Here is a 10,885-nt window from a genome sequence, read left to right on the forward strand (position 1 = left end):
ACTTCCAGTCTTTCTCACACTTTAGTCCATGTGCGCCAGTTCGAGACTCAAATGATTGACAGCTGTCCATTGGCTATGAAACTGTCTCTCAGACTCCTTATTTTTAATTCTCATGGATTTTTCTCTTCAGTTAAGAACAGTCAAGAACATAGAACACTGTAGCACAGTACAAGCCCTTCAGCTTTTGAAGTTGTGCGACCTAATATATTCCTACAAAAACCCCAAAACCTTCCTACCTCATAATCCTGTATTTTTTAATTCACCTGTGTGCCTACATGTCTCTTCAATGCCCCTAATGTTTCAGCCTCTACCACCACCAACTCCCCTGTTGAGGCATTGCTGCCACCCACAACTCGGTGTGAAAAAAAAAGAAAAACCCCTGGTGTCTCCCCTAAACTTTCCTCCCTTTATTCATTCCTGTTTAATAAAGTATTTGACATAATCCCTCAACTTTGCATCTTCTGCAGAAGAACGGTTGGTGTTTGCAGAATTTTGGGACAAAAAGGTAAGGACAAGGATCATAGAAACATAGAAAATAGGTGTAGGAGGAGGCCATTTGGCCCTTCAAGCCTACACTGCCATTCATTTTGACCATGGCTGATCATCCACTCAGTACCCTGTTCCAGCTCTCTCTCCATACCCCCTGATCCCCCTAGTCACAAGTACTAAATCTAACTCTCTCTTAAATATAGCTATGGAATCGGCCTCAATCACTTCCTGTGGCAGAGAATTCCATAAATTCACCACCCTCTGAGTGAAAAAATTCTTCCTCATCTCAGTCCTAAAGGACTTCCCCTTTATCCTTAAACTGTGACCCCCCCTGGTTCTAGACTTGCTCAACATTGGGAACAATCTTCCTGCATTTAGCCTGTCAAAAAAGGTGCATCAAATTCCATTTGTTTACAGGTCAGGTATTGATTGCAATCTGAACCATATGCTCTACTTGCCTTTGACCTCTCCTCTGCCAAAATAACATAGCAAGTTGAGTAGCTTCAGGGTGCCAATGTTAATGGTATCAAATGCCAAACAAATAAACAATAACATTTACTGCAGGTCAGATTGAAAGAATCTCATTTAAAAACATTAACATTATTTAATTCTTTCCATGGAAGATGCTCTATAGCCTCAGCTATTTCTGTTCTTATTTCCAATTTCTATGATTTGCAATTCGCTAATTAAAATCAATAAATAACAGAATTGTTGATCTGCTTTTATAGTTCATTTCCAATATTCCTTACATTTCCCTAAATCGATGTAAAGCTCTTGGTTATAAAAGATGAGAAGTTCTCTGAGCTTTTGAAGAGAAAGTCATGCTTTAAAAAAGTAAGGAATAAGAAATGGACAACTTATGAAATGATTTACCAGAGAATGCACAGATGGAAAACTATGTTATACCTTCTGCAGTACACAGAGCTGGCATGGTGATGGCACGGAATCAGGAGGGCAAACCTTTCTCATTGACAGATACCACTGTAATACTCGACACACCCCTACAAAAGAAGACATGGATCAAAAGAAAACGTATTAATGAGCAGATGTATGCTAACTCAATACACATGGCAGATATATGGAGTTCTGGTGCAGAAATTCAGTTACATTGAACCATCTAATGAGGAAAGAAAGCAGCTTATAACATTTGCAGGATGTAGTCGAAGCCTCCAGACCAATTTCTGTGCCAGGACAATAGACATGTAGATTGACTTGCCAAGCTGCTTCCATGCCCACGTAAAGTAAATCCAAGCCCTCGGATAAACCAGCCATTTTCAAACTTGTTTTGGCTAAGGCCTCCTTAGAAATTTGCTTTCAGTTTGTTGACACCCTTCCCTGTGAAGCAGTCAAGTTTAGATGGCTTCTTCTGCCAGCTACTTAAAAAAAAATAATGATTTCATTCTGTGGCCCCTCAAAGTGTGCCGTGGTTGGGGAGGGAGTGGGTGCAGTGCTGTACGGGCTCCGAGAAGAATGGTTGGTGTACGTAACAATAAATTCAACGTTAAGAATTCATGAAAAGATGGTGTTGTTTGGTTCAAATGAACCCCTACACTTTCTCCACATACTTTTCCTGCATGGAACCAAGTCATTTGAAGTTATAAACATTCCAAAGCTGCCTCTTTGGGACATAGATGGGTGGATCATAGAATTTTATTTTCTCACCTGTAGTCATGTTGCAAACATTGACATCACCGCAAATAGCAAAATAGGTAAATCAGCGCTGCAGAATTACAGAACGTTTTTCAGTTCATGACTTTTATGTTATTCTTAAAAGTTATTTATTCTTCTTTCTACCATTATGTGTTTTGATGCATGATTGAGCTGGCCCACCACCTGAACCTGTGACTCCTTCATCCCAAATATCCCCAAATCCCTGCCTCAGTACCTGCCTTGCAACATTCAAGCTGTGCTGACACTTTAAGGTGATTAAAGCCTATTAATCACAATTCTCTGTCTGATTGTCATTGATTAGATTGAAAATAATGATTAGAAAAGAGTGTAAATGCACAAAATTGGTGGAGAAACTCAGCAGGTCCTGTAGCGTCCATAGGAGGCAAAAATATACAGTATAACCAAAGATTTGGGCCTGAGGCCTTTTTCAAAGCATAAAGCAAGCAGATGCCTGAAAATAAAGGCGGAGAGGAGGGAATATGGGGCAAGGTGTGTGTCTTGCTTTATTTATTTTCTTGCACTCTTTATTGCAACAAATCTGGCATTAGCTGCTTTCAATAGAGATCGATGAGTTTCATAATGGACTGGGATAAAAGCCAGAACTTTGTTGGTCTGAGTGGCCCAATATGACACTGAGAGGCACCTCTGTTAGTTTTGGAGAGTACAATGTAATGACGGGTTTGTAAATTAGTGCCACGTATATCCATTCCCACTGAAAGCTCAATATTTTAATTTTTTTTTAAACGTCATAAATTAGCAGAACAAAAAAATGTAGACAAAAATAAAATCAATCATTCAGTCCTGTCGGATTATGGCCTACAGAATCAATTTCAAGGGTGGCACAGTTGGTGCAGCGGTTAGCGGAACACTTTTACAGCGCCGGTGATTGGGGTTCGAATCCCGCACTGTCTGTAAGGAGCTGGTACGTTCTTCCCAAGTCTGTGTGGGTTTTCCTCCCACCAAAAACGTACCGGTTGTAGGTTAATTGGGTGGAAAAAGGGCAAAACGAACTCATGGGCTGAAATGTACCATACTGTAAACTTTAAACATTTTTGGTTACGTCTCCTGTTTAATTTGTTCACAATATCTCTCCCTTTGACCAAGGCTAGTTTATGATGTCTCTCCACATTGATGGATCTGAGCAGGTACGAGGTTTGTGCTCTCATGGTATGAGTGATTGATTGCTTCCAGAATGATCTCAGCCTGCCAGAATTACATGTCTGAGTGGGGTCATGCATCTCAAAGGGAATGGTCATTGTCAAAAAGAGAAAGCAAAAATAAAACTGGTCTTCTAATATGTAGATCATTAGTATGCATCTGTCCTTTTACGTCTATTGTCCACCTTGCATATTGTTGTATTTAGAGTGTACTTTGTGTTGGCTACAGGAAGTAAGAATATTATGTGTAAGTGATAACACATTGTCATTACTGGAGTCTTGGCCGTTTACAATCATAATTTGGGCTGGGAGATCAAAGGCAACGTATCCGAGTTTGCAGCTGATACCAGGGTAGGTGGTAGTGTGAGGAGGATGCCAAGAAGCTTTGCAGGATTCAAACAGGTGAAGTAAATGCCAAGTGCCGGCAAGGCAATGTATACAAAAACAAGTGGTTCTTATTCTTCTCATAAGGGAAGCACATTTATCATAGCAGTTAATGCAATTCTGTAACAAAGCCACTCACCCAGGTTCGAATCTGGAACTGCCTGTAAGTTTGTCCGTTCTCTCGGAGTCTGTGTGGGTTTCATTTGAGTGCTCTGGTTTCCTCCCACCCTTCAAAATGTACTAGGGTTGGAGGTCAATTGGGTGGTAAAGGATCGTGGCCTGTTACCATGCTGTAGGTCTTGGGGTGGCAGGGTTAGTGTAGCAGTTAACACAACACCACTACAGTGTCAGTCACAGGGGCCTTGATCTGGTGCTGTCTGTAAGGTGTTTATATGTTCTCCTTATGTCTGCCCCAATTTCCTCCCACCATTCAAAACTTAACAGTTTTTTTTGATCAATTGGGCACATGGGCTGGAAGGGCCTATTACTGTACGTCTAAATTAAACAATAGAAATGTATCTGTGTTGAGGTATTCACAGGGACCTAGGAGTCCTTTACGTTAATTACTGAAAACAAACATAGTTCTTCAGCAAGCAATAAGAAAGGTTAAGATTTATTGGAAGAGAATTGGAATTCAATGCTGGAGATGCTCTGCTCCAGTGATATCTGGTATATGTGCAAACCTATTGTACTTCTACCAAAGAAAGCTTAAGTTTTTAAAGGAGGAAACACAGCCAAGGTTCACCCGATCAATTCCTTGGGTGATGGATTTGTTCAACGAGGACAGATTACGCAGGCTGGACATACTCTCTTGAGTATGGAAAAACAAATTTGTCTCATTGAAACATGTAACCCATGAGCCTTTACTTCCTCAGGAGTTTGGTATGTCATTAGATTCCCTGGCAAAATTCTACAGACGTGTGGAGGAAAGTGTGCTGGCCAGCTGCACAGTGTTCTGGTATGACCACATCAATCCCCCCGAGCATAAACCCCTCCAATCCCCACCACTGAGAACATCTACAGGGAACTCTGTCATCCGAAAGTAACAGCAATCATCAAGGATCCACACCACCCAGCACATGCTCTGTTTTTGCTGCTACCATCAGGAAAGAGGTATCGGTGCCACAAGATTCACACCACCAGTTTCAGGAACACCTGCTACCCCTCCACAATTCAATCAGGGATTCATTTAAGGACACTCACTTTTGCACTTTTTCTAAATCTCTCTATTGCGCAGTTTGTTTACATTTCTTTGTTTGTTTACCTGTGTATGTTGAGTCAATTTTTTTTTGCACTACTCGTAAGTGGTAATTCTACCTCACCCACAGGAAAAATAATCTCAGGATTGTATACAATATCGTGTACGTACTCTGACAATAAATCTGAATTCTGAATCTGAAATCTAAATGTCCTTAAACGACTTGTCAGGATAGATGCCACACTGATATTCGCGCTATCTGGGGCACCACAAATCAGGGCCTACAACCTCAAAAATAAAGCAACAGCCATTCAGCACAGAGAAAACATTTCTTCACCCAGATGGTGGTGAATCATTCGAAACCAACACCCAAGATGGCTGTGGAGGTTCTTTAATCAAAGCACAAGACCGATCAACAGATCTTGAGACATTAATGGATAGGGGTAAAGTTACAAAATGAGGTTGAGATAAAAGATTAGCCATGGTCTTCTTCAAGAAGTGTGGGTGACTGAATGGCCCAATATTGCTTCTATTTATTGCGTCTTGATACCTGCTGGAAGGACAAGATGTTGAGGCTAAAAACAAACTCTGATTGGCACCATTTTGTTCAAAGCACTGATATTCTCCAACCTACATTAGTTTTCCGTAAAGCAACCTTTTAATTTTAGAATGCGTGATCAGGGGCAAATTTCTACACTGCCAGTTGAACGTTCCTGAATTTGATCACTGCTATTGGTGGTGACACTTTCAGTCACTAAGATCCTAAATCCTTGGGCTCAGTACTAAGGCCTTTTTGCCTCTCCATCACACACACAAAAAAAAACCCTCTTCAACCAGAAGCTCTGTGTGGCAGGTCATCATCTTTGTTTGGAGAATTACCTTCTAAAATGTCTTGCAACATTTTATGTCAAAGGAACACCCAACCCCAACCAACCAATTTTCCCCTGCAACCGCTGCAACCGTGTCTACCTGTCCCGCATCGAACTTGTCAGCCACAATCGAGCCTGCAGCTGACGTGGATTTTTACCCCCTCCATAAATCTTCGTCCGCGAAGCCAAGCCAAAGAAGTTATTGCTGATGACCCCCCAATGTTTACTGCCATTTCTTCTTGGGAAGAATAAGTTGTTTGGGTAACTGGAAGGAAGCAGAGATCCTTTCCAAAGTAAGTAAAGATGAAAGCAAGGAACAATGGCAAGAGGCCAATGAAGGCTCAGTTTGCTGCAACGTGTGTTAGATAAAAGAGCTTTTGCATTCTTACATTTACACTTGATATTCAGATCACAATTTGAGATTGAAGTTACCTAGGAGAACTACAAGTAGTAACTGCCACTCAGATTTCAGATTTATTGTCAGAGCACATGCATGACATCACATACAACCCTGAGTTTCCTTTTCCTGCGGGTGCGCAGTGGAAAAAAAAACTGTACACCGCGTAAACATGTAAATGAAGAACTGTAAAACAGATAACCAGAAACAAACTGTGCAATACAGAGAGAATAAAAAAGAAACTCAATAAAGTTCACAAGAGTCCTTAAATGAATCTCTGATTGAGTTGGTAGTTGAGGGGTCTGATGGTGGAGGGGTAGCAGCTGTTCCTGAACCTGGTGGTGTGAGTCTTGTGGCACCTAGACCTCTTTCCTGATGGTGCGGCACCCAGAGCCGAGCATGTGCTCGATGGAATGGATCCTCGACGATTACTGCTGCTCCATGAAGGCAGCATTCCCTGTAGATGCACTCATTAGTGAGGAGGGTTTTGCCAGTGATGTCCTTGGCGGCATCCATGACCTTTTAGAGGGCTTTATATGCAGGGGTGTTGGTGTTCCCATACCAGACCCTGATGCAACCGGTCAGCACACTTTCCACCTCACCTCTGTAGAAATTTGATCATCGAGACCTTGTTGGTGTTGGTCTCTCACTCAGCATACCTGTATCTCTGTTTCTCTATACATATTCAATATTATTCATATTTCCTTTGAAAATCTGTCTAATTTTATTGATTAGCTATGAACCTGGATCACAGAAAATGCTGAACTGGTTAATTGGCACCAGAAATTCCTCCCCCTCCCCCCCCTCCCCCCCCCCCCCCCACTTCTTCTTCCCCCACCAAGGAAAGTTTGCTAGTGACTATGGAGAAATCATACTCTTAAAGGGTGCATGATTGGACCAGTTGCAAGCTTTGATCTGATCAGGAAGCCTTCAGCACCCAAGGTCATTCAGGAGCTCTTCTCACCCCCAGCACCCTCAAATCCCAGTTCCAATACCAGGTTACCACAAGTCGGTCTTCAACAGCCCTTGCAGGTTCCTCAGCCGCTGAGCACCTTGCTGGTCCACTCTTGTAGTCACTGGCCTGTAGGGTCATCTCCCATGCTTTTCCTTCTCAACAGGGGAGGAGGTATTCTTCCCATTTCTGGTGCTCTACACCAGTTCATGGCCTCTCTGGAGTCTGTAACCCCTCGCAGAGGCACCGTGGTCCTGGTCACAGACCACATGGTTACAGGACTTTACTAAAATGTGTAATTGGCTCCTTTAACAGGCTATTTAAAGCCTGCACTGAACCACCGGCATTCAGACCGGGCAGTTGACCCCTTCGAAGCAGCACTCCCCACTCCCTGTGGGTCCACACAATTGGCATCGCTGCCGTTATAACAGCTCCGACAGCACCACCATTTATTTTTCACAGATGAGAGCTTTTAACTGATGAATAAACTTGGAAATTAGTTGCATCAAGTGAAGTGGTTGTCATGTGAAAATTACATCCTCAACGTCATGGTTTTGATTGCTCCCAAGCAACTGCATCATCGCAAGCTGTTTATTTCAATCTGCTGCCTCGTGCTATGGACTCTTTTTCCGAATCAGTGAATGGGTAAACAAAGTCATTCTAGAGGAAGAATAGACAGGAAGGATATACCATATCTTTTGGCAATGGATCATACAAATGCCCTCTTTTGATTTTCCTTTGCTCTGTAACCATATCTTTTGGCATATCTTATACCATATCTTTGCTCTGTAGGTAGCAGTCAGTCTCTAATGAAGTCAACAATGATCCTGTGTATGAGACACCACGTTACCTTCACTCTGTAGGGCTGACCCTGAGCTTCTGGTTACTTGTCACTTTCATGTAAATGGAGGGGGGGTGGGGAAAAGTCAAGTTTATGGTCACTTGATTGCACACGTGCAACCTGACACGACAGCGTTCTGCGGACCTTGGTGCAAAACATGCAGACGCACTGGGAATAACACCCATATAGACAAATAATACACATGCAGGACACGTATTCACATTTAATAAATAAATATTGTTTTGTAAATATGAGACTCAGATGGTTAACGTGAGCAGTCCCTTTGGTCGTTCAGCATTCTCGCTGCCCGTGGGAAGAAGCTGTTCCTCAGCCTGACGGTGCTGGTTCTGATCCTCCTGCATCTCTTTCCCAATGGGAGTAGTTGAACGATGCTGTGTGCAGGGTAGAAGGGGTCCTCAACGATTTTGCATGCCCTCTTCAGACAATGATCCCAGCAGATCATGTCAATGCAGGGGAAAGGAAGATCCCAGTGATCCTCTCTGTCACTCTTAAGGCCCAGTCGATCAACTTCCAGTCCATTTCTCAGCACTGTGATGTAAACCCAGCCAGGACGCTCTCCATAGAGCTCCTGTAGAAGGTTGACATGACGATGGCCTTGCCCGCTTCAGTCTTCTTGTAAACTGCAATCACCGTTGCGCCTTCATGACAAGTGAGGAGATGTTGAGTGTCCACAACAGGTCACTAGTTAAGTGAACTCCAAGATTTAAAAAAAAATGAGGCTGCATTGGTATATGTTAGACTTGAAGTTAAAGGCACGGATAAAGGTTTCAGAAGCAGTTGAGCGGAGACAGATGGAGTTGAACAACAAAATCACAATAAATGTCAACAAACAGGAGGCCAATATGATGTGAAAGCTTGTGAGATTGCCCAACTCAAGGTTTCAGACTAAAATCTTTAATAATCCATAATTCCTTATTAATCTATAAGCCCCTTAAGATACTGGGGAGAAAGGAATAGCTCTTACACGTTGTTTGACATGCCTATCATATTCTTTTTCAGATTTTTAAATTGAACGCAAGAAACTATTATAACTAACAATTGTAAACAAAGATTATACTTCTCACTTCAGCAAGAAAAAAAATCCCCTTCCAACATTGAAGAATGAAATGTTTCCGATTAAACAAATCTAACAATAATCAAGGCCTAGGATTTATTAGTTATCATAAAATACAACTGGGAATTCTATTCTGCCCTGGCAAACTACCTGTTCTCCCCTCTCAACCAGGTTGCGATATGAATTATTCAACACTAATGTTTGGTTTTGAAGAAATCTATCATGTTAATTAAGATGTTTTTTTAATCCTTCCTCTGTGTTCTAGTCTGAAATATTTATTGTTAAGGTTGTATTGCTGACTGCAGGACGAGTGGAAATGGTAGAATATTTGCAGAAACTGCCTCCATTCACATTATGTAAGGCAACCTCCTTAGTTACAAGCATTTTTTTTCTATCTTTTGAATGTGAAACTGTCAGCCCACTTGCAGACTGCTTTGGAAAAATAAAATAATTGCTCCATTAAGCCAGATTTCACTGGAGAAAGACCAACCGCAGAACTTTTTTAAAAAATTTCTTGAAAGTGGAGCATTTTACAGTTCTGATGCCTACAGGTTCAAGCAGCAACCAAATCAGGTAATTTCCAGAACAAACCACAAAACATGCAGACATTTTCCAGGAGAAAAACAAGCAAAACTGGCATTTGCAGTACATGGGAAGATATTGAAATAGGAGCTGATGCCACCTTCCAATTGAAATCTCCAGCTGCATTTTTTTCATGTATTGCATCAATCTCAACTGTGCATTTTAGAAGGGAAGAAATTAAGATGTACCCAAAGCTGAATTAGAATACTCTCCCCCCTCCAACTGAATTTAATGTGTTGCATCATGCATCTCAGCCAAATTGGTCCTGTGGATTTAACAGCTCCACTGCATTATTGATAGCTGTAGAATTTTGAATCAGTTGAATTAGGGAATATTTTTTAAAAAAAGACTGCTAGAATTTTGGCCACATTCATCTTTACAAAAATTTCTTAAACATGCAAAAAGGAGAAAATGTTACTCACAAGAACCTGTGGTATTTTCAACAATAATCAGCTTGAGATCTCAGTTAGCTTTGTACATCATTCAGTCAGCATGAAGTGAAATAAATCCTTCGGAGTTTCTATCCCGGGTAATTAGTGAAACCTCTCTGCTGCTTTCCCATAGGAAGACAGCCTCTTCTGAAGGTGCCTGGGTTGTGATCACAAGAGCAGTTTGCTACGTCACAATTCGACTTATTGTGGCAGGAGCTAATGTAAAAAAATTTTTACTGTTTACTGTTACATAGTTTAGAACTTGTGCTGACAACATTAACCCTTTGAAATCATGGAGAGGCCCAGTTAACTATTTCATCGCAGGCATGCTGTATTTTCAATGTCTCTTGTGCATTTGAAACCTTGTTGCTTAAATACAGCTTAGTTGTGAAGTCTCGCTCGCAATGATGCAGCTTTTTAATTACAAAAAATTCTCTTGCCCTTTGTTTCCCCCGTCGTTGGGCCCACGTCAGCTCGTGGAATCACAAAGTTAAACAGCATGTAAACAGGCCCTTTGGCCCAACTTATCCATCCCAACCAAGTTGCCTATCTGAGATAGTCCCATTCACCTGCATTTCCCTTGAAACATTTCCCATCCATGTAATTGCCTAAATGTCTTTGAACTGTACCTAGCTCCATCACACTGACTGGCAGCACATTCCATATGCCCACATCCAACTGAGTGAAACGTGTGCCCCTCCAGACTCCTTGAAATCTTTTCCCTCTCATGTTAAACCTATGCCATCTAGTTTTAGGATCTCCCTACCCTGGGGAAAAGACTATGATTATCATTTTATTTACATCAATAAAGTCACCCTCAGCCTCCTGCACTCCAGGAA

At 41.7% G+C, this 10,885-nt stretch overlaps 1 protein-coding gene across 2 annotated transcripts in view; it reads right to left on the reverse strand.

Annotated features, from left to right (window-relative positions):
* Positions 1–10,199, reverse strand: part of LOC138746412 (MAGUK p55 subfamily member 3-like) — a 63,206-nt gene extending 53,007 nt beyond the window's left edge. For both annotated transcript variants that reach the window (XM_069904572.1, XM_069904571.1), the window contains exons 1-2: positions 10,038–10,199; positions 1,396–1,490 (exon numbers count right to left, since the gene is read on the reverse strand). In XM_069904572.1, coding sequence (XP_069760673.1) covers positions 1,396–1,420 — 25 coding nt within the window. In that variant the 5' untranslated portion in view covers positions 1,421–1,490; positions 10,038–10,199. The remainder of the gene's footprint in view (positions 1–1,395; positions 1,491–10,037) is intronic.
* Between the last annotated feature and the right edge of the window lie 686 nt (positions 10,200–10,885).

Source organism: Narcine bancroftii, chromosome 12, assembly GCF_036971445.1.
Source record: "Narcine bancroftii isolate sNarBan1 chromosome 12, sNarBan1.hap1, whole genome shotgun sequence".
Lineage (NCBI taxonomy): Eukaryota > Metazoa > Chordata > Chondrichthyes > Torpediniformes > Narcinidae > Narcine > Narcine bancroftii.